The 24,752-nt window shown below is 44.6% G+C and overlaps 1 protein-coding gene across 1 annotated transcript in view; it reads left to right on the top strand.

The window, feature by feature from the left end:
• The window catches only part of TRABD2B (TraB domain containing 2B), a 295,930-nt gene that overhangs the window by 238,321 nt on the left and 32,857 nt on the right, over positions 1–24,752 (top strand). Inside the window, 1 exon segment of the mRNA XM_055725226.1 lies at positions 9,575–9,665. Coding sequence (XP_055581201.1) covers positions 9,575–9,665 — 91 coding nt within the window.

Raw genomic sequence — 24,752 nt, 5'->3', positions numbered from 1 at the left:
GGCTACCTGCCTAGCACCAGCTGTCGGGACTTTAGTGGGGCGGCTGTCTGGGGGGGCGGCAGTGGCTTACGTGGACAGAGCTGATAACTGGTTCAGATGGGAGTGTGTCGTCTGCTTCAGCAAGGCTGCAAGCACACTAATGAGGCACCTTGGGCGAAAAAGGAGACTTGTGTTTCCTTACCGATTTCCTCACTGCTTGAGGTGTTGATGACAATGGGCGAACAATAATGCTTTTCATACCACACCGTCTGCACTTAGGTGATCTGATGGTCCTAGGTGGTTGGGCCAGACGCGGGTGTCTCAGCACACTGAGAAGACTCTTAGAGAGGCTGGATTTTCTCTAGATTTTCCTCAGACTCATCTCCTTGTCTTCTGCTGCGGTGCTGGCCGAGATCTTGTATATTGACCATGTCCATTGGAGAGGATCACATGAGGGACACAGACACGTGTTCATTGTCACACAGCTCTATGTGTGGTCATGCACCTCCAGTCACACGTTGCATCACATCTTTGTGTAGAATTGTGTCCCCAACAACATGATTCAGTGAGGAGCATGCATGTAAAAAATAAATAGATAATAATTTAAAAAATCCCACATAGTGATGGTATTCTGTTAGAAGGGAAAATGCCAGTACCCATCCTCCATGCAAGATCTCAGACTGAGCAAAGTGTCTCCACTCACAGTAAAACCAGGGGACAAAATAACAGACAAACCTTTACTTCAGCTCTGCCCACATCGTTTTCCTCCTACAGATTTCTAGTCCTGGTAAGTTGTTCCAGCTTTTACCGGTGAGCTCAACAAATAAATTCTAGAAAATAAACACTTCAGATCTGTAGGCTTAGTTGTTTACCCCCCAAGGGACCTTTTCCTCAGCATAATCAGGAAGGGACTAAATTCATCCGATCTCAGATATACTGGGCTGAGGTAATAGGATATTGTGAGCGACTCATCCACCCCCCTCTGCCCTTTAAACTTGGATCCTTGATATTCAGTGAGTTATTTCTTTAGGAATATATACTGAAAGGCACATGCTCTGTTGGATCTTCTGTGTGTGGAAAACTCCTCTAATGCAGCGTAAGTAAAGCTAGAATGTGAAAGAGCCCCAAAAGCCGCATAACCAACCAACGCATATTGTCCAGCACCGGTCAACACAGCTCCCCCTCCCTTGCAAACTCTCGCACGGCAAGGAAGGCGGGGGGGGGGGGCAGGGCAGAAGGAGGAGGGATGGGTAGGAAGGATGGGCTCTGTGCAGTGTTCAGGAGCTTCTGGCAGTGGTAGGGTAGCTTCGTGGGCCATCAGGCCATGTCTGCTAGATGCTAAGGCTAAAGGAGCTATTGAAACTCACATGGTCATTGAAGAGCGGATTTCACAGAGGGCTTATGTTCTTCCCAAACCTGATGTTTGAAATGTTGGAATGAATTGCTCTGTGGAGGTGCCAGTCTCCTCTAGTGAGGCTGACCAGCTTAGACTGGTAGGTTCAATTTGAAATGCCTGAAGCAGCTATGAACCCTGTTGTTCTGTTGGTCTGACACAGCTCGGTTGTTGCTGTGGTCTGACGCAGAGGCCAGAGGAGATGCTTGGGAGGTGACCTCACTTCAGTTCTTGTGTGTGTTGTTTTTCTTAATCTAAGTGAAACAGCTGGTTTAGACTTGAAGAAAATCGAGCTTTTTGTTAGAAAGGATAATTATCATTTTCTTGTTTTCCTCAATATAAATTTAGAGCAGCTCTGCTGGGGAAGGTGTGCAAAGACTTTAAAGATAGCACAGAACAGAGTGGCTGAACCCACGTGATGGCACTGTGTTGGGTCTGGAAGCAAAGACCTATGCGAGGATGGCACGAGTCCCAAACTGGTAAACTCAGTCCCATCTTGTGCTGAGCCTGTTGGCTGTGTGCATTGCACTCCAGGCCACTTCCAGAGAAGGATTTCCAGTGTGTGATATTTGGGTGCCTCCAGAATAGCTCCATGCCCTCAATGGGAGGGATGCTCAGAGGGGGGGCTAAGCAGGGAGGAAGAGCAGAAGGGGAGAGGCATGAGGGGAGTTCATTATACCAAGGGGCATAGAAGGTGGCTGTGGGAGTCCGTCCTTCAGACTGAGATGTTCTGGGTGTAGTGTTGCACTGCGTATCTCAGAGACACCCCAGGGAAACGTAATCTGTGCGCCATTACCCTGGCGTCAATCTGGAATAATCCCCCCACCCTTTGGCCCCTTGTTGTTCCATTTTCCCCCCAGCTATGGTGCATGCTGTCTCCAGGGCATATTCTGTAAGAGCTCATGGGTGAGAGGGGAGAGAGGTGATTACATGCAAGGAAAGAATGAAGGGGAGCCATGGGAGGGTTGCTGGACATGCAAAGTGCTGCACGCTTCGGCCTTTTATGTTTTATTGCTTTGCTTCCTGTGACTGTCCAGAAGGGGCTATGAGTCAGTTCCTCACAACTGCAGAGAATAACAACATCAAACAAGAGAGGGAAAATGGTTTCTCCATCTGCCTTGGAGAAGGGGTGGCATGATGTGAGGAGGCTATGATGAAAGCCTGCTTTACAAGGCCATCGCCCATGGCTTGTACAGAGTGTTTTTTAAGACATGCTTTGGGTTCGGATACTCCTGCCAAACAGGGGAGGAAGAAAGCTCGTTCCCTGCATCTCCAGCTCCTCTCCCTACCTTTTTGCATCATGCTGAAATTTCCAAGTGCAAAGCCACGTCCTGCAGCACAGCAAAAGCCAGCAACCCGGGGTGACAGGATTTTCTGAAAGATGGGATACAGAGTTCCCAGCTTTCTCTGGGCACCGAGCACTCTCCTCTATGGCAAGGATGCTTAGGGTAACATCAACAGACCTAGCAGGGGTTGTCTGAGGCTGCCAAGTTTCTGTGGGGTGTCGGTTCACTCAGACATGAGCTTGTCTCACAGCATCTGTTGTCCATAGCGTTTGGGTGCTGTTATTACCCAGGAGCTGCCACACTTTCAGTTCTGGGCTGTATCTTTGAAAGTCACTTTCTCTTTGGAAAGCCACACACAGTTCTTGTTTTGGACCTGAATACCTTTTTATATCTGGTCTGTCTGAGGTGTGGGTAGGGATGCATTTGGGATGCTGATGATAGATACGCTGCACTTCTCATCCTCTGACATGCAGTATGGCTCATATGGTTTCATACTAACTGGGGGCGTGGGGGCGGACACTGGGGTCCTTCCAGCCATTCTCAGAAAATTCCCCTGCTAGATCCCCGCAAGCATTCATTTTGTTTATGTTATCAATAAAATTTACAATAAAATTTTTCAGGCAGTCCTAACATACTTATCACTGGATGCTGCGTACCACGCACCTAATCAGTTACCTGGTGTCATTCTGTATACGCTGATAAGACACTTCATATTAGAAGGGTGCTCAGGCTGGAGGAAACTTAGGTGCTTCCAGATCTGACTTGCAAAACCAAGATCTGTGCGCAAATCCAACGTATGTTCCTTGTCAAAGTGCTCTCGAGCTACTGATTCAGTACAGTGAGATTTCAGGAAAGTGAGTGGTTTAGGGAAAAAGAGGAGCAATCCTCTGGCAGCAATAGCAGTCTAAATCTGAGTCGTCATGAGAAAGGCTGAAAGAGCCTCCAGTTTTTGAAGGATGATATTCATTAGCAAAGAATGGCTGGGTGCAGGGATAGAAGCAGCTATGATGCTGGAGGAGGAGTGGAAGGGAATGAAAATTTTGGAGGGCTTATCCACAAAACTGATTCCCCATCATGGGTCTGGGACATCTGCCATGGCAGGAAAGAGAAATGTGGGATGTTATGTGGTTCCCCCTCAGTAAACTCATGCTGTTACCCAGGGACCATTGGGTTAGAGTGGGATGCTATAATGCAGAAATCAGTACACTCAGATGAAGTTCATTGCCTCAACTGTTTGCCATAGCTCCTTACTACAGCCTCTTCTTGACACGTTAATCATTCAGCTTCCAAAATACTCAGTTTGACCACTCTCAGAACAAGAGAAATGAAGGCATACTTCTAGAGGCAGCAAGCAAAGGAACCAGTAAATGTTTGCCCCAACTATGAACGTTCAGGTTTTGGCATTTGCATTTTTGCCTACACTAACTCTTGTGAAGCCGAACCACCAGAAACGCTCTGGTGCTGCCAAGAGGCTTGAAAATCAGCAAGAGATGAGAGAAAAGGAGGAACAGAGGCTGCCGCCTCCTGATTGCAATGCAGCCCGAGGTCTAAATGGCAACAAAACGTTATACATAACGTCTGATTCACTGTGTGGAGAATGTAAAGAATTGAGACCTCCCGACACAGTTTACATTGGCCCTTTTTATGACTAATTGTGCAGAAAATAGCTCTGCTTGTAGTGTGCATGGAAACAGTTCAGGTTTCTGCTGTGTGTCAGCTAATGGTCTAGCAAGGCTTTTTTAGCACAACTTCAAAGGCTCTGGCAATGGAGGTCCTTTGTGAGGGAATTATCTCCTCCTCCTTTGTACCCCTTTATCCTTCTAAGCCATGGAACAAAGAATTGTGAAATGAAGAGACAAAGTAATTTGTAGTATATCTCTAGATCTAGATAAAGTAGGTAACATTTGCTTAAAAACATTTTTTCTGCTTCTGTCATCAAAACAAGGTTATATTTTTCTGTGTAGGAACACTCAAGTTCATTTAACTTTTGAGGGATGCAACCGTATGCTTAGGTATGCTATTGATGGGGGTCACTAGAACGTCTGAAATGGTAAAGGGGAGCTTTAGTTTCTGTGGTCAGTTAGAAAATACGTGGCTGTTACTGTCAGAGTTGGCTGAGAAGTGTATTTCTCTCCACCTCGAGACATTCCAGTAAGAAAGGAAGAAAATGCATTTTTTCAGCAGTCTCTGTGTGTGTGCATGTACATGCTTTAAGGAAACCATGTATTTTTCACCTTTTAGTAAAAAACCAATGTGGTTTATTCTTTCTTTTAGTGAAAAATGAAACCTCAGGGAGATAAGGAAATGCGTTACATGTGTCTGCTTTGTGTAGTCCAAAGCACAGTTCTTAATTAAAAATAAAAAAGTAAACCAGGGATGGAAGGTGTTTGATTAATGTTAGCAACCATGCTGTATAATGTGTTCCTCCAGTGTCTCCAGATCCTCTGTCCTGAGAAAACAAGACGTGAGCGAAAGGAGAATAATCTTGGCCTCATCAAATTTAATGAAGAAGCACCCCCGAAGTGCAGCGAGCCACGCTAGCCACTGCTCTGCGGTTGTGTTCAAACTGCAAAGTGACTCTGCGTTTAGCACTGGGTCTTGTCCTCAAGCAACTCCCATGAGTATCTCCTTATCCTTGGAGGGCAGAAGGACTGCAGCCACACCTTTTGGTTTGGGGGCTTTTTTAAATGTTAAACTCTTAGGAGAGGCTGTACTGCATATCTCCATGCCCAAGTACAGGCTTTCACTTTGAGTCCCTATCTAGAAAATCTTTTATGTCTGCTTTCTCTCCTCTTCCCATACTTGCATGGATTTCCCAAGGCAGTTGGTATTCTGACCTCACCTCTTGGATCCAGTTTTCATCAGCTGTCAAGGTAAATTTGGTTAATACTGCAGGCAGAGTTTATTCAGGTTTAGACTGAAGAGGGAATAGTGACAGAGAAACAAGAGCCATTCCCCTGTCTCTCTAATCTGTCTGATATGTCTCTAGATGCACTAACTTTTGAATAGTTAAACTTCCTTGATTTTTTTTTTTTTCCAATGGAAATTTCCAGGCCAGGCAGAGAATTTTTTAAGTTTTAAGCAGAAGTGTGCACACACACTCACTTATAGATAAAAAAATATTTTTTTGTATCTATAAATAAAAATCAAATCTACTGCTGTTATAAAAGACCTGGCAATTGTTACATATTCTCTTTGTACATATGGGTAGCCAGAGGCAGGGATTTGATGTTTTCCACTGATGCTGAGCTCAATTATCTCTAATATATAAATTGGTTTTCATTATGTGCTGCAAATTCTCAAAAGTATTATGTTGTTGTCAGTATCTAACAAGTGTATGTTTATCTCAAGTTGACCAAGGAGATTAATTTTATATAAAAAATTCCTCATACAGAAAACTTCCCTTTAAAAATCTTAAAACGGGGAAGGACAGTGATGATGGACTTGGCAGCAGGAGGCAAACCAAGACACTTCTTCCAGCACTTCTTTAACCCTGGAAGTACAGCAATGACATGAGGGTGTTTTCAGTTTTACTTCACCCACCTGCACTGGACCTCCCAAGTGCCACCTTTTTCCTCAAACCTTCCTCTTCCACCTATCTCTGATCCTGAGGAGCTCCTTGCCATGGTACCACGGATCGCTGTTGGGAAGATGTCTGTGTTGCGTGGGAAGGCTGCTGGTCTGAGCAGGCATATTTTCAGTTTTTCCATCACTGAGGTAGAACATAGCTTGAAGTTGCTTGTAGCATACGTAGTGAGATAATGAGTTGGCCCCAGCAGCATTACTGTGGCATAAATGAAATGGATACAAAGTCGATCGCAATATGTGAGCTCTGACAGCAGAGAAGTTAAGACAAGTAGAAGTCAGAGCTGGTCCATACAGAAATCTGGCAATCAGGTGGAAAGGATGTATTAACAGGGCAAGCTGATGGTGAGACAGGTGGTGATTTACCTGGACGTACATCAGATAATGCAAACCTAAAAATTTTAAGTGGAGTCTAAAGGTAAAGCTTTGCAAAGACCTGCTCATGTCGTTACCTAGCTGCTGTTACATCTTCAGGTTCTGTTGGTGTATGTAGAATGGAGAATTATTTGGGGGTCAGCTTGAAGTTGGGTTTTGGTTTTGATTGTTTTGATTTGCTTTCATTTCTTTTCTCACTTGAAATGGAACACAATATTTTAGTATGTGTTGAATTGTGGACCTAAAATGAAATAACTATGTTCACATTTAAGTTTGTAATGAAAATTTTCATTTATGCAGGGATTTGGTGTTTGGTGGGCGGGTTTTTTTAACGGAAGCTGGTATTCCTTTGTGTTAGGAAAGGCAAAATTAAAGTAATAAGCCTTGAACTCAGAGCAAGAGAGTAAGGAGATATATGATACAGAGGTTCAGTCCCTGGCCTCAGAAGAGGGACATTCATTCCCCAGGTGGGTGGGTTTTACCTTGGCATGAACCTCTTCTGTTCCCCCCCCTCATTTCAGTCCAAATCTGACACAGAATCCCGGATAGCTGAAGGCAGCTCCCAGGGAAAGGGGTATGGCAGAGGACTGGGTGGCTCGGGGTGACTTACCCAGTGGAAGCGTGTGTCCCACCACGCTGACATTTTTCTGCTGCCCTGCACAGCGGATGGCCAGCCCAGCAAGCTGGCTGCCTTCGTCATGGTCCCCACACAGAGGGCAGGAATGGGAGGCCCGGGAGGTCTTCATCCATCACTTGAGGGGACTCACAGGCTTTGCTGAGGAGCTGATGCTGTTGACGGTCCCACCATTTGGTGGATGAGGTATCAGAGCTGTTGCACAGTTACTTTTTTTTCCTGGATTTAAAGCAGTTAAAATTGGTTTCTTTTGTACTGTTGTGATGTCAAAGATTTTCTGGATTCAGGATGATTGTTTACAGTAAGAAATCTCTTGGCGTTTAAGACTCCAGTTCAGGCAAAGTAGAGCGTTGTGCCATGGACTCAGAAACTTCTCTGACTTCGACACTCGTGACTTTGGTTTCTCAGAGTCACTTTGCCCAGTGACAGAATGGGGACTTTTGTTTGCCTTGGCCACTGCATAAAAAACCAGGATATGATCAAATCCAGTTAATCACTCACAAATGTCTCATTTCTTAAATCTCTGAGGGTGTATAACACGTTTTTGGGACTGCTCTCTGCTCCTTTGGCTTTTCTTATAAGTAAGTTAGGGGAAAATCAAATTTTGAGTTTTCTTAAAAGGAAGTGGAGGAATCCTGGAACACACTAGGGCTCTGCAAATGTATATTTAATCATTTAAAGAAATGTCTTTTGGCTAAAAGCTGTTACTAGTGCTTGCAAGTTGCACTAAAAGCCATACGACTACATCATTCCCACAACTGATGCGAATTAGCACCCTTGTTGGCAGTGTGAGCAGAGAGATGCAGGCTTAGTGACTACTACGGACTGAATTACTGTCAAATTCGTAGTGACTTTGTGCTGTATGGGTGAAGTGTCCTAGGGGTGACTGCTGACAGTTACTCCAGCTCCTTACACAGTGGCACGGATGGAGAGAGGCTCGGGCACGTCCTGCCTGCCTTGTTTTTTCTATGCAAAGCATTTGGCTCTGCTATGGAGCCCGGCAGTTACAAACATCTCCTGCAAACACTTACACTGTGCTTAAGGCAAGCACACACTCTCGGAGCAGCAGCAAACCAGAGGAGTGTGTTTTTACATATGGCACATGGTGGAACTCCCTGCTGCAAGATGTCACGGAGCAAAAAGTACACGGAGGCAGCAGCTTGAGCACATTCGTGGTGATCTGTTCAGAGCTGGCAGTGAGATGCGATGACCTGGGTGTAAATGGGAGTCAGGCAGCTGTGCAAAGCTGGAAGCTCGTGGGCATAGCGAAGGAGGCTTGGTCTGTCCTTTCCCAGATTTATATATCTTTAACGTTCACCAAGGGCTGCAGTTGGAGGCAGGTTACCGGGCTACGTGGATTTTAATCAACCTGTTAGTGGACTTCTTGCCTCCTTACTTTATAAGTCTAACCCAGCCTGAAAACAATGTGGGACTGACAATAAGTTGAAAGCTCTGGAGGAATTACGCTGCTTTATGGAGTCTGTACCCAAAGCCCTTGGAGGGCTCCTATTGACTCCAGCGGGATTTGGTTCAGACCCGAGTATATAGGGCTCCCTTAAGCAAACTCTTTCACGGCCGTACATGCTGCAGTACTTACTGGGCTCTTTGTTACTTCTGTGAACAGGAATGTGACCTTTACACTTCCAGCAAAAAGCCCTGATTTACAGGGCTAAATCTTCAGTTTTAGGGAGAGATAAGGTTCCGTTCCCAGCTCCTCCCAGCCCTGCAGGTGGCTGAGCGGCTGGTGAAGCCCTGCCTGGATCGCTGCTGGTTCAGGTGGGTCAGCACTGAGTGTGCAGTGCAGCAGCTTCAGAGCTTTTTTATAAGCAGATGTCTGCGAACAACGATGGGCAGGGTGGACATCTAGGGTTGTCAGTTGTTCCAATTCGTGAGTCAAAGCCCTAGGAATATTCTGTTTGCCACGGCAGGGTCATTCCTACATCCGTGTTAGAAGTTTATTTAATCCGTGCACATACTGGAAATGGCCACAGCAGAAGACAAGACTAGCAATTCATCTCGGTTTTCTTTTATCCACCCAGTCCCTTAGCTGTGTGAGGGGAGGGAGTGGTAAATAAAAAGGAAGACGACGGGACCAGGCTGTACGCTGTCTCTCCTGCTGGCCGTTGCCAAAGGCTGTAGCAGGCTACATGGTGGGCAGCGGAGTCTGAGTTACAACAAATTGCACAGCGTGCCCTTCTTGCTTTTGGAGCTGGTCTAGCTTCTGGTAGCCTTGCCTCCCAAACCTGTTGTTCCAAAAGGAGAAACTCCAGCGAGTGAGAGGAGCGGTTTGATTGACAGTGCTATTTTCTACCTGTATTTTAGGTCACTTCCTGGGTAACAACACTGTGATTGATGTACTGAGACAAGCAGGATTTGAAGTGGAGCACACCCCTCCCGGACAACCACTTGGAAAGTAAGCAGCTGCCCACAGATTATTAATCATTTTCTCTCCTTTTCTTTTTTCTGTCCCTTTTTTCTGTGACTAAGCAAGATTATTGCATTAGTATAGGGCGTGGGTGAGGGGCTGAGGAACCTCCTTTTCCCACCCAAGTTCCAGACAAAAAGTTCATTGTAAAGCATCCGTTGTGTGAGTTTGGAAACATATGGAGTCTCAGTGGCTATTTGTTTCACTTGAGGACATTACTCATATCACAGCTGCTTCAATATACCAGATCAGAAGTGCCACAGTTTCTGTTTTTGAGAAAAGTCTGGTTCAGCTCGTTTTCCCCCATAGCTGTTCTGTCTTTTTCTCTCCGTGGGGTTGTAGTTGCTCCTCTGTTGCAGGGCAGTAGACTGCCACAGACTTAATTTTTCAGGCCTCTCTGTCAGGCTGCTCTTCTTCAGGTGAAATTTCAGTTTTGCCTGAAGGACAAGATTTAATGTAGCGGATGCACCTTGGAAAGTGTGGTGGGCAGGTAAAAAGCAATTCCGTATTCCCTGAGCTTCTTCATTAATCTGATCAAGTAAAGCAGGCCAGAAGGATCGATTACCAGGCTCTTGGCAATCTTCATTAGCATAACATAAAAATATGGCACAAAACAGTCCTTAGTTTCCTTCCTCCCCTAGGTTTCTCTCTTTCCTGGCTGTTTAGATGAGGTCTCTGTCTAAAGGTATCATAGACCGTAAAACTGGGAGGGATGGTGAGAGACCATCTAGCTTTGCAAAGTTAGCCTTTCCCCTGCATCCTGCAGATAAAAATTGGCTGAGATTGCTCTGTCATAGGATTGTTATCCTCATTAGGAGAAACTTAGCAGCATGCTCCTGTCCCTGGTGGGCAGCCGTGACACGGTCCAAATGTGAGGTGAGTTTCAATGTGGAGGATTAATGGCAGGGCTAGTAGACTATGCCTGAAAAAGCTATGTTCGACATAGTTGGAAAATCTGGCTGATCTAACCTTGTTTGTGAAACATCCGCAGTGATTCATATAGAATATAATATGGCTCAACTGTACTTAAGTGTCTTTGACAGAGCATTTGTCCTAAATGCTTCTTGGAATATGTCGAGCAGTAAAAGCACGGTCTTAAATAACAATGGGGAAAAGAGGAAGAAAAAGCTATCAAACACGAGGAAGAGCATACATTCAGAGGAGGTTTAAGAAGCACTTTGGCAGAGGGAGAAAAGTCAACATGGCACAGGGAAGAGCAGTAAACACTAACTGACTAGGGCGCTGGAAATTTTGGCTAAAATCAGCAAAAATGCCTGTGTCTAAAAACATAGCAAAACAAAAAAACCCAAGCAAACTGTACCAAAACAGCTGGGGTATACTGTTCCTAGGTTTCTGACAAAGAAACTTTCCACTCAGGGAAGCAGGCACTTTCCTCAGCAAATTGCATTTAGTTGAAAGTATCATCTTCCCGTGAAAAGGATTTCAACTGGAAATTGTGAAACTATTAATTTATTGGCTGTGTGCAAGCCCTCGAGAAGAAAGAAAGATACAGTAGTGTGAGAGATGTCCAAGAATAGTCTTTGCTCTGTATGGTCTTGGGATATGTCTATACACGTCTTCATAGGCTTGAAGTAGCGTGATGGGGCAGGAAACTTGAAACAAAGCCACTGCTTAATGTTGACTTATTTGCAATGTGGGACACCTCTGTGTACACATTCCCCTACCTTGGCAGCAGTGTTTCGTGTTCGTGACGTCTTCCCTAAAATTGTCAGTCCCTGGGGAAAAGGTACTTGAAAGCAAGTGGACTTGGACTGCTGCCTAGAACGATGCATACGTCATCAGTTGAATTATGGTCCACTTGGTAGCTTCTGTTCCCTGCTCCAGACCAGAACACTGGGCAGGCTGGTCCCTTTGTCTGGACTAGTCCCCTAAACCCAGTAGGATCTGTTCTGAATATTGAACATACAAAACTTTATTGAAGGGTATACTCTTGTGCGCGTGTGATTGACGAGACAGCATATGTTTGTACTCCATCAAGATTAGATGCACGGTATGTTTTCCTATAGTCTGATGATCCAAGCAGATCGACAGGTCTTAGATGAGAATACAGAAAGAAAAATAAATGGCATGGTAAAGAAACCCAGAGTTCCCACTAAACTGCGTTACTCAAGGTGCAGAAACAGTAGAGGATTATAAAAAGTTTAAATAAAAAAGAGAATTTAAGCACATTCACAGAAAACAGCTTGCTGTCTTTAGGAAAAAAGAGACTCCTAGACCTGCACGTCAGGGGCTGTATTTGGGTTGTCCTACAGCTGGGGCTGTAGCCATCAGAACTGCGTGGGGCTCCCCTTGAGAAATGAGGAGCCTGCTGCAAACCATTTTGTCTCTTTTAGAACTGTTTGCATTTTATGGCTTCTGAGAGCTGCAAAAAACAGTCTAGTCAGACACAGTGATGACAAAATTTTATGGGATATTCAGAAAGCACGGCCAGTTGGTTGTTGGGGTTATGTTGCTGTGAGAGTTTTAAGGAACCCTGCATTTTTTCTACCCTTCTTCTTTTGCTCTCCTCTTTCCTTTTTAAACAATGAAATAAGAAGATTTGAAAACAGTTAGAAAGGCCCAGAAGAGGAACCGTTTTGGGGTAGTGGCTATACTAACCGAATGGATACATAGAATAAACAAGTAGAAGCTCAATAGATTTTGAGCTGCTTGCAAGCAGAAATCTTTTTATGGATTATAGAGACGCAGGTGTCTTCATCTTCATTCTTGTGGAGCCCTATGGAATAAGAGGTATTTCTCTCCTCTATTGAAACCCAAAAGAGACATTTCTGCTTTCCTTCCAAGTCCGTTGTGTAAGGGCGTCAAGCCCACTGCATTGCATTCTGGCATTGACAATTGAAAACTGGATAGTGTTCAGGGAAGATCAGCTGGACTCTAATGTAGAGATTGGTGGGGGTGGACAGCACATGGAAAAAATGCAAGAGCTGGAAAAAGCTGAAGCAGCTGCATGCTTATGTTTTGGCCAAGAGAATTCAAGAAAGAATTGTTGTGGATGGATTGTGCGCAGAAAGATGAAGAGGAACAATTTGAGTTGGCACATAGGAACGTTTGGAGGTGTATCATTGAAACTGAGTGTGGTTTTGGCTTAATATCAATGATTTCTTGACAGTAATTTACAGGACAATCTTTCCCAGGTTAAGCCAGAAACCCCGCTATTTGAAATGATGAGAGTAACTTCAGCAAAATATCGTGCTATGTCCTACTTACTACCAATGCCACCTTGCCAAAAAAGCAAATACTATCTTTCTTTAATATCTCTGTTCCTAGAACAGTATGATCATTGTTACTATTATTGAAATGATTAGTAGCCTGATCTTTATTGTTCAATAATAATGAAGTACTGGTACCATAAATAGGTGGGGCAGTCTGGTATGATGTCTAAGCTCTGCTGTCTATTTCAGTTTCAGGAAGGACAGAATAATAGCTTTTTTAAAGATAAATAGCGCTGCTCCTGTGTATGAGAAAAGCCTTGGGAAGAGTGAAAAAGGACAAAGAGCAAAGCTGTTTATGCTTTCAGTTACATACAGGCTGAGTAAAGCCGGAAGATTGTTGGCTTTCTCTGTCCAAAATGCTAAGCGTGGCTTGTGAAATGGCTGCTCTTTAAGCCAACCAAACTGAATACCTAGAGTCTCACATTTCTGTTTTCTAGCAACAAGCACAGATTTGAGCCAAGTTCTCCCTTTCTTAAAGTATTGGGGAAAAGTAAAGTGAGATCTTGGCAGGCTAGAAGAGATAACCAAGGTATAGAAGGGTTTGATGGCTACAGAATCAATGAACTGGCAAAGAACAGTTCATATAAAGTACATTTACCTGGTGTGGAGCTATTTGGGAGCTTTCACTGGCTGGATTTCTGAAATCCCCTAGCTCCGGTTGATCTGCCTGGTGGCTCGGTGTTGACCTTCCTGAGCCTCTTCTAGAATCCCACCAGCTGACTATGGAAAACACCTTCTTTGAAGCTCAATCCCTTTCTGCAAAAGAAATGCTGTTGTACTCAGCATGCAGAGCAATGCCATAAACGCTTGAGAACTTATCCTCATGTTGGCTTCGTTTGTTTATTTTGTTGCCTGAGGGAAAGTGTCCCAAATCTCTTCGCCTGACAGCCTTCAACAGCGTTCATATTTGCTTCTTATTTTGCTGGCTGTCCTCCTTGTCCGCATATAAAGGCACTGGAAAATGAATGGCTGAATCAGTATCTCATTGCTTTGCCCTGAGATAAGGAAAGCAACTTTTTTTTTTTTTTTTTTGCAGGGCTTCTGCCAACTTGGCCATCCCTGCCCCTCTCTGTCTTCAGAAAGCAGAGCTGCATGCCTGGGGTGTGGAGGGAGGAGGAGGTGGTAGAAAGTTTCCCCTCAGATGGATTCCAGTGACTTGAGCAGATAAAGGGCCACAGCTGCTTCACATTTAATTGGAAACAGCCAAATTGCAAGATCAACCCCGGAAGCACCTGTGTCCGTGATGACTCTTACTGTTACTGGGTTCTCAGAATTGGCTCTGACCTTCTGCCACACGCCAGGCCCTGACGTACTGCACATCATTCTCTTGGCCAGAAAAACATGCAGCAGTGCTCATTTCCATCAGGCTGCTCCTCCTGGTATTCTGCTCAATGCTGCCTTCTTTCAGAATGGGAGATTGCAGGACAAGCTTTCATTTCTGCCCATCTGAGGGTTTATTGTAAACTCTTGGAGCTCTGCTGTAGAAATTAATTACCCGTCCTCCTTATGTTTTAACTTCTTGGCCCAGTCAAAGCAACATGTCTTTGCTGTTGTAGCTTATTCCTTTCCTCCTTTCTGAAGCAAAGAGCGCTTGCTCCTACACCTTTTCCTGTAGCATCCTACAGGTGTGAGCCTGGCTCTCCTACTCAGCGGAGTCTTATGATGAAAGTCTTTGCTCCACTACGAATGCTTTCTTCCCCGCCCCCCCGAATGAAAGCACACCCAGTCCACACAGTGATGCAGCCATTTCACTCCATCAGGATCCCTAGCCTTCACCAGGCGATATGCAGAGATGGGAAAATGTTTGACATAACGTTCCCCAAAGCCCCAAATTGGTAAAAGTGGCAGTTCAGTAGGTGACATCCCAGAAATGTACGGATGTCATCAGAGCCCTCGGGAGTCTCCCAGTAGTTGCCAGTTCCTTGGCAACTTCCTGGTGCCAGCCTGGCAGGGTTACTCCACTGTGCTTAGCTGTTAATGTTCGGGATGTGCTTGGAAGAATGTTAGAGTTGTAGTGAAATAAGTAAAATTTTATTTAGATAAGAGACAAGTAAAAATAATTGAGAGCTGTGACGCTTTAATTGGAGACAACAGAGTTAACTGAAGAAAAAAAAGGAGTTGGGGAGGTGTTAGCGCATTCTGGATCGCATCTCTTCTGAGACATGGAAAAATGCACAACTTATCTTTTTTTCTGTGGGTGGAATAATCTCCCCATTGGGATGCTGCCATTCTCAATCCTATTGTAAACCTTTGGATCTTTCACTTGATCTGAGCCTGAAGATCCTACTCCTTTCACTAGCTTCCTTCCCTCAGAGGAAAAGCAAACCCATTATTTGGGGGTGGGGGTGGCGGTGTCTCACAGCATAATTTGCAGTAAGAGGTGTATAGGGATTAAATGGGGTTCACCTGCATGCATTGGCAAATTTATCGCCTCATCTAACATTGGAGAATATGACTACTTAATACTTAAAATATTTAGCCATGAAAATACGCACGCTACGTTTTCAAGGGATTCTCACATGCTTTTAAAATATCCTCCTTTGGCATTTAACTGTCTTTGAGTCTGTAATTACCTTACAGCCATGAAGTCTGATCCGTCAAACTAACTCTTAGGGGGAAAGAAACTGAAGAAAATCTCCAAGATGTGGTAGAGAAGCAAAGTCAACTTACAAGTTCTCAACCATAGAAACTTAATTACCCTGTCACCTCCTGAGCAACACATCACTTACAGCCCGTGCATCTGCATGTTCTTTAGGCCACCTTTAAACACTGAGCACCTTCTGAAAGAGTGGAATTTAGCAACTTGCTACAAAAATCTGGGAAAGAGTGAGATAATTAATGGCGTTGCTGAAAGAATATGGAACAAAACTCAGGAATTTTGTGCTTGACTAGTTCTCCCATAGGGACATTCACTTTTCTCTATAATCAGATTTTATCCTTGGCAAAATTTCTGGTTTCTTTTGACAAAATTGTTTCACATTCCATATCATTCTGTTCCTTGGGAACTTAGACACAGGGCCGCTGGGGAACCGGGGCTTGCTTCTTTTTGCTCAAGGGCAGCTCGCTTACTGAGCTGTCCTGAAGCCAGTGCTAAGGTTTCGAGGTCTTTGCTGCTCTGCAGCCCATCAGTCTTAGGAGATCTGTATCTCATACTCCAAAACTATCTAATAGTCAACTTTCAGAGCCTTGGAGACTTTCAAAGTTCAGAGCTAGTTCTTACTTCACTTCCTAGCCAGATTTTGGAGTTCTTATTTCCACAGGAGAAGCTGATTTTCCATCCTCTTTCTGCTTCCAGCCAACTCTAATGCAGATCTTTTCACCTAAGGTCGTCGGTATAAGATGAAAAGTCTGGTCTGTAGTTACTAGTAATAAAGCCAATCCAAACTGCACTGAAGTCAACAACAAGGCTTCCATCGGTGCCAGTAGTTCGTAGAGGTCATCGTTAATATGAGATTCTTGCTGATTCTCTCCTGTCTTTGGTTGTGAGGAGCCATGAGGGAACTGGTAGAAAACTAAGATTACATTCCCGCAGTTGTGCAGATGCTTACTGTGGTCGATGTAAAAAGACTGGTTTTTCTAGAGGGCTGCTCAAGGGTGTCTTAGACAGCTGGCCCAGTTTGCTTGCAGGAGGTGTCTGGCTGGTTTTGTATGACTAATCATTTTGTGATATTAATTTCCCTCTTATTTGAAGGGCTTGGGCCCCACATTCAAGTCAGACAGTGTCACTAGACTCACATAAGCCTTTGGAAAAATTGCGCCATCGCCTCTCCAGCATTATAGCGAAAGAGTGAGATGGTGTGAGCTTTGTGTTGTGTAGTCAGCCCGCACTTGTCCTGTGGATTGATGGCCTCTGTCCCGAGCGATATCAATCTGGGCTGAAGTGCAGCTGCACTTGGTAACAGCTCAAGGGGCACGAAGGTATCAAGTGCTATTGTGTGGTTTGAAAGATGTCGTTTATCTAAGGAAGTTTGTGGTCTGTTTGCTGTCACTCTGTCTTTGCAGCACCGACTTCCCTTACCTTCGCTATCACGTTGTCGGGCAAAGAGACCTCACACGTTAGGACAGATAGCTTTTCTGCTTCCAGGGCTGACTTCTTTTCCTTCAGCAAGAGGACTGTGGGTTGTGTTGCAATCGATATGGCTGCTTGGTTCAGCGTGAATGTAATTGCTGGTAATTTTGCTTGCAGGGAGCTCTTCCACATGCACAAGTTCCTAAGAAAGGAACAGGAAGAAAGGGAGTCAATGGCATCTTTCGTTGACACTTTCTCTTAATTCCTTGAAGAACAGTGCCTTAAAAGAAAACAGTTGGGGATACGGCTTTCTATATGGGAATGCACTGACAGTTATATTTTCTATCTTTCTTGAGTGATCAGGTGTCCAAAGGCATATTCTTCACAATTTAAATGGGGTTAGAAGCCCTCCAAAGCTACACCGTGCGACTGGCGGCATGGCCAAATGATTCTTTGTGGGCGGATCGTGTTGTGGCAAGCTGTGAAATGTACGGAAATCTTTCTGAATTGCCCCCGTAAGTGGAAGGTCATTCTAACATATGTATGTATTGTGATCTTGTGCCATTTCGTGTCCGCTTCAGTGCAAAATAGTCTCACTTTTAGCAACTCGTGGTATCTCAGCAAAGCCAGATGACTTCACACCACACAGGTGGCCGCAACCCAGCTTTGGGTCTGAAATGAGTGTGTGGGTGTCCCTTTAGGAGAACCAGGGTGAAGGGTCACACTGAGAAGCACGTGTATCAGCTGCTCCCTCCTGGATAAGTGCTAGTAGAAAGAGCAGGAATGCCAAAAAAAGTAAGTTCTTACAACAGGGCTAGTAAATTAAGAATGATGAATATATGAAGTGCTTGTCGCTTTAAATAACTTAGAAGCCAGAATACGTTTTGATGTCATAATCATTGAATCATTTTTATGAGAAGTCAGAGTAAATTCATATGTAATCTGTAAAGTATGTAAAGAGTTTAATTCATCCAGTAAATCGTCTGTTGGGAATACTGTACCCAGCTCCAGATCAGGTATACTTCAGAGGAGCTTTAAGGTTTCAAAATTCTTCCACAAGCGAAACTGATCTCCAGAACCTTTGGAGGTTCACCCTTCTCTGGACCTCATGCTCCATGCAAGTGAACATCATGCCAATATGTTTCCCATTTCCTGGGGATTAAACTGCTGTGTTTGATGACTTAGGACTTCCCAAGAAAGCAACTCAGTCACTAGCTCTGTCTGAAGCAGCCTCTGGTATCTCAGAGGACATGTCTTCTCTTGTGCAATGATTCATGATTTCAGAGCAGAGGATCAGCTCTCTTTTGCTTTTTTTTCCTCCCCACAGAGTTAATTAATAAAACAAATTTCTATTAGTGGGTGTTGAAAGACTTTGGCTTTCCACCTACACTCACAAATGCTCCACATTCAGGGAGAATGAAAAATGGACCTGTGAATAGAAACAGGAGGGAGGAAAAATGGATCAGATGCTGTATATGGATATAGACACGGTGGCTGTCACTTGGTATGATGGAGGAACATCCTGAATGAAGACAATATCCTGCAACCGTGATTGCTAGAAATACACTACTGCAGTAATCCAGGTTCAGAATTAACACATGTAAATTTTGAGAGAAAGATGGGGGCAGAGGGGGTGTCTGACAGAAACTGAATTATCTGTTTTGGCCTCCACCATGGCCTCTTGTTCAGCTGGGTGGCTGCATGGATGACAGTTGTCGTGAAAATTGGATCTCTTGCCACTGTCACAGACCTCTGAGACTCCAGCTGGTTAGGAGAATCACCTGGAGGACATACCCTGTCGTGGTCACTGTGGACCTGGCTATGCCCATCAGTCTGCCTCATCTGTAGCCCCACCACAGAACAGAACTTTTCATCAGCACCAAGAATTAGCCTGAATTTACACACAGCGTGGTCGTAACGACGGTTGACTTCAGCAAGAAAACAGTTGATCCCGCAGGGGACCAGAGTTGATGGAAGGACTAGATTTGGGGTATTTCCCCTTTCTACTGCTGTATGGGATGTCAGACCAGCTCACAACTCTGCCGTGCCACTCTGTGCTGATGGCAGCTTCCAGATGAAGAGAGACCTAATTTGATGCTCTTAGTTTGTGGGTAAGAGTGCTCTGAATCCTTTCTTCGCTGACTCCCAGGACATGTGTCAAGTCAGGGATTCAAAGATTTTCCTGCTAACCTGCAGCAACTCACTAGCAAAATCATAGACAGGCTCCAAGTGCTTTGGTATCCACTGCCCTGTCTGGCCGCTGGATGTGAGTCTCCTGACATCTGACCCCAGCTTCACATTTCCAAATTACTCTTGCAAAAATAAAGGCAGTCACAGAAATACCTCTGTCGAGACGGCACATCCCTGTTTATGTTTGAACGGCCGATACGAATCTGGAGTCCCCAGCGAACAAAGTGCATTTTCAGGGATGAGCCCCATGTTGTGTTTGAAGTGAGCACAGCGCTTTGAAACAAGGATGAAGCAGAAATAAATCAAGATGAAGGATGTGGGGCATTAACTACTTCACATGAAATCCCTGCAGGACGGACGTGGCCAGTGTTCCAAGGTTTTCCTTGGAGAGCGCTCGGAAGTTGCATACCAGCCTATTTGTGGAAAGCTAAACAGTTCCCTATTGTCCGTGATGTGAAACGCTTCCCAAATAAACTTTCCCCCTCCACTGAAGAAAAACGATACAGGCTGTCCAGAGCTCTAACACAGAGGACTACCCTGGGCTGCCGCTCAGCCTCTGCAAAGTTGTTGGTTTCTGTTGGCATTGAGCATTGCTAAAGGCTATAGTTTATATACATGCCAGCATCGTTAAGAAAAAACTAAGTTATTGAGTGAGACTGGAGTAATCTTCAAGGGTTTAATAACACTGTGTGCCCACATCTTTGCGTCTCTGGGTTCATTATACATCTGGAATGTAAATCCCAATCCACAGTGGCTAAACAAGGTTCATGTGGTTCTCAAATGTTTTTGTGGGATTGTCTCCTGATTTCTGGAGGGGAAAGAAAATGTTGCTAGCTGGAACAAACTTATGTGATTCCGTCTAACGGCCGGTCATGGCTTGAACAGGCACGCTGCTTGGCTGGGTAAAAAACTGGCTGGACGGCCGAGCCCAAAGGTGGTGGTGAATGGAGTTATATTCAGTGGTGTTCCCCAGGGCCCAGGGTTGGGGCCAGTCCTGGTTTATATCCTTATCGACAATCTGGATGGGGGGATCGAGTGCACCCTCAGTCAGTTTGCAGACAGCACCAAGTTGGTGGAGTCACCATCCCTGGAAGAATTTAAAAAGTGTGTAGATGTGGTGCTTGGGGACATGGTTTAGTGGTGGACTTGGCAGCACCCGGTTAATTATTGGACTTGATGGTTTTAAAGGTCTTTTCCGACCTAAATGATTCCATGGTTCTATAAGGAGAGCAGTAAATCTCTGCTACTGTAGTGGGTTTAGGTTTTAACAGTGTCTGCATTTGCGGCATTTTCCGTCATTTTAAGTAATTTTAAGGATCTATTCCTAACACCCACAGAGTCAAGGTATCATATTCCAGCACAAGGAAGATCCAGAAGTCCCTGCATGAACTTTGGAGAAAAAAAGCTGATTTCTGAAATCAGTAGTACTAAGGCCAGGGTAATACTAGTGGTGTTTTGGTCCAGGTCAATGGGTAGCTCTTCCTTTGCTTCTCCCATCCTGGCAGATGCAGATCTGAAGGACCTTGCGCCCTCACCTCTGACCCTAGTTTGAGCACACACATGGTTTTGCTGGGTGCCTCCTTCCATCCTCCACAGTGCCACCCAGGCTGAAGTCCTCTTCCCAGGAGCACTAGGTCATTCCATGCATTGACCTACAGTCAGTGGATGCGATAGATGCATTTTGTCAAAGCAAACTGCATTTGTGACAAGAGAGTCATCTTTCTGCCCCTAGAGGCACGTGATTTCTTGCTAATGTTAAATGAGAACCTTTGCATGTGCAGCATACTTATGTATAGATTACATTTTAGGTCACAAATGAAACTGGGAAGTGAAATGAAACTGGAAAGGTGAAGTCCTTACAGGAGAACTATCAAGGAATGATATTCATTGTGGATTAAGAAGCAGTGGCAGAAACTGAATGAATGTTACATGCATAAAAGTTGAACCCTTTCTCCTCCAGACCCTTTGAAAATGAAGCGTGTGTTCCAGTACAGGCCGTGCTGCAGAGACAGCCCGCTCCCATGAGGCTGGTAGGAGGGTGCGCTCCCCATGGATAAAGACAGTTCACTTTAATAATGTATACTAACCCCCTGAATTTTAAATTACCAAATTATTCTGAGAATAGAAGAGTGATTTTGAGATTAAAAGCCGCCTTCTAGCAAAGGAGTGATGGCTTTTCTGTAGTTTGAGCTGGATTATAGCACCCCAGGAGAAGTCCTAATCTGGTCACTCTCACAAGTGTTCCAGCTTTGCATAGTGATAAGAAGTTACCGTGACTGCTTGAACATGTGCCAGATGCCAGGCATAGTTTTGATGAGTCTCTGACGTCTGTTAGACTTGTGATGTTCCATGCTTTTCAGTAGCTAGGCAGTGCTGCAAATACTAGGCTGTGATACCCTCTCAAACAACTGGCACTTAGATAAAGCATTTCTAGGCAAACAAACAAGCACGGACTAAGAAAACACACATGCACACACAATGGAGGGAGGCGACTTCTTAACTGAGTGACTGTGCTCTGGGGAGCAGCAGAACAAGTGGTTTTCATTTTCCTGGTGTTTCACTTACTGCTGTTTGGGGTTCTCTTCATGGGAGGAGAGCTGGGCTTAATCGCTGGGTTTATGTCGTGTGTGTGTACATAGTCAGCTGATGCAGAAGTTGGGTCTGCTCAAGCCCAAGTCAAGACAAGTCTAGACTCGTGTGTCACTGGTGTTCACACAGCACTCCCAGTGAAAGTTTCACCCACTGCCAATCCTCAGTCTAATTTAGTATTTTTCCTTGACAAATCTGCAGAGATTACACAAAGGGCACCTGAGGATCTCGATATCTCTCTGGTCAAGGAAGCCAGTTGGCCTAAGTCTTCTGCTGGGCCAGCAGAAAGGCCCTGCTAGCCATGCATGGATATTCCCTCCCCTTCCTCCATTGGAAGAGGACTGGCACCAGAGCTGCTGGAGAACCATCGCTTGTCTCCCCCTTGTCTCAGCAGAGGCTGTTAGTAGGGTACCTGTGTAGACCTCTGTGACTCCTGGTGGCCAGTGCTACCCAGTTAGGCGCAGAAGGAAGGAAGCTCTGCCTTTATGCAGACCCTCCTGCGTTTTCGGCTGTGTGGGTCACTCAGCCCATGGGAGCTGGTGAGCAGGTGAGCCCCCAGAGGTCCCTTGCAAGGAGGTCTGCAGCAGAGTTTGGGGGGTCAAGCTGCAAAGGCTCTCGCTTTTGTACGGTTCAGTTCTGTGTGGTTGTATCGTCATGATGCTCTGGCTGCATCTATCTGTCGTAGTCTCATATCCTTTACTTGTCAGCTTGCTGAGATGGGACTCTTTAACATGTACGTAGCTTATTTCTGGGATTCCTAAATGTATCAATAAAAGTAATAATAACAGACATTGCAATGAGGCAGAGATACTTTCTGGGGTCAGTGGAAGTTCTCCTGTTTTAAGGGGAGAAGACCTGGGCCCTGTTGTTTGTAACTAGTCAGTGAGATTTGCCTGAATTCATTAACAAATCAATCTTTCTTGAAATGCCACCTAGATATTCAAGCTGTAGTTCAAGGTCAAATCTCCTAGGTTTCAATTAACAATTGAAAAAGAGAACATAAACCCTCATTTTCTTTCTTAAGGTTTCGGTAGCAATGTACATGCTTCATTAATGAAGCTTTTTAATGAAAGATGGATTTCTCAAACAGAAATAAGTATTTGATACAAGCAGTTTCATCATCATGAGTTACTACAGAGAGGGAGCCCAGGTGAAACCAGGTTAATATGTAGAGAGACCTTATGTAAAGTCCATTAACATTAGAGTTGGTAGAACAGCATGAGGCATTAAAGCAAGTGGTGTTTGGAGGAAGAACTTTCCTGCCTTCATTATGGTTCAAGGGCTGTGTCCGTTACCACACCGTAAAAATGCCCACAGACAGGCTGAAGAGTTTGTTGGCTGAACAGGGTTTCTGACAAATGTTTTGTTCTTTTCTTGGAAGCTATCAGGCCCTGTGATAAAAGCAACGCTGATGGGCTGTAACAGTATTTTGGAGAAGGCAGACTGGCTCTTTGCTCCTTTTTTTAGCTCAGCAGCCCTTCAACGGCTAAGCAGGTCAGATGTTTTACAGTGTCAGCTACAGAGAGGGAAAGTGGATTCAGTGTAACAGAGCTGTGGGATCTCTTGCAGGCACGGTCTTATGGCTCTTGGGTTCCACACTTCTGCCTGCTGCTCGGTTTAAGTGGTCCGTGTCTCTCTTCTAGTGATAGCAGCTACTTATGTGCCTACGTTATCTGTCGTCTTGCGATTGCAAGAGCCTGGACTGGACAGGGTACTTAAGGAAGACAAGTTGCCGTGCTTGTACAGATGTGTGATCCACCCAGTATCTCATCTCTGCCAGGGCCCAGCTTCAAGAGCATCAGAAGGAGGTGCAGGGAGCAGTGCCAGGCGTACGCTGAATAATCTGCCCTTGGTTTAAGTCTGAAGTCAGTAAAAATGTTTAAATCCCTCAAGCTAGGCACTTGGTATCTTGCTCAGTTGATGTCTCTGTAGAGAGTTTATTTTTAAGATGTGATGGGAAATATGGACTTCTGCAGATATTTCTTCCCTCCAGAGGACCAAGCAGAGAGGAGAAACCAATTCCCAAATGAGACAATCTAGGAGCAGAATTCAGTCTGGATTGCAGGCAAGAAACACGCAGACAACAGTTGTGTATTAGCTGTAATTCTGCTGAGGAATCAAAACGAAGCAGCCGGTTTGGTGGGGTTTTGTTTGTTTGTTTGTTTGTTTTTTGTCAGTCAGGTTTTTAATCTTGATGCCTGTCTGGATGACAACTACTGGGATAGAACAAATGCATCCTCTTTCTTCTTTTCTGTGCTTAAACTGAGGTCAGGAATGGTTTGGGAATAAACAGCACATGAGATGAGAATAGTTTTGCGACTGAGTTAGCAAACCTGTCTTATGCATGGCTGCACAGCTTGGTGTCCCAAAAGTCAGCAATGACTAGAGAGGAGCAGACAGCCACAGGCATCAGGAGCTCCACAGACTTCAAACGGAATTAGGAGAGACACAAGTCTGGATGAGTTTTTCTAGTTTAATTATGGCAGCTGGAGAAGGAAGGATTTATTCAGCCCTTGGCTTGTTTTCCAGTCACTGAGATCATAAGTGCTGACATGAGATGGTGGCATTTGGTCACCGTTGTCCAGTTTCTCAGACAATGCCCAAACCGCCATAAATATGTGTGGAGTCAGAACTGGCCCCAAACCAAACCAATAAGCCCAAAGCAAAACGGTGTGTCACAGTTAGACCTGAAGAAACTTGCTATTGCAGGTTGGGATGAACTGGGTAAGAATTTTATGCTTTGCAGAACCTGTTGAATGATGGAAGTTAATTCCCAGCACCGGAAAAATCTGTGTATAATTATTGTGATATCATGCAAAGAAACACAGAAGGACCAGAGAGTTTATAAAGAGAGATTACATTGCCCAGTATTAAGTCCGCCATTGTTTTTTATTAAAGCAGTATATGTGTTTATTAAGAAGTTATTAAAAGGAAAGAGCAACGTATTTACTCTTGTTACTAAATGGTTTTCAAGCAATAACAGAAAAAAATATGAGGAATAAAGCTTGAAAGTACTCCAGTTCAATAAAAATGCAACCCTAAAATCTTCTTTTG

This window comes from Falco cherrug, chromosome 12, assembly GCF_023634085.1.
Source record: "Falco cherrug isolate bFalChe1 chromosome 12, bFalChe1.pri, whole genome shotgun sequence".
Taxonomy (NCBI): Eukaryota; Metazoa; Chordata; class Aves; order Falconiformes; family Falconidae; genus Falco; species Falco cherrug.
The sequence above is the reverse complement of the archived record's forward strand: the minus strand, read 5'-3'. Positions and strand labels throughout refer to the sequence as shown.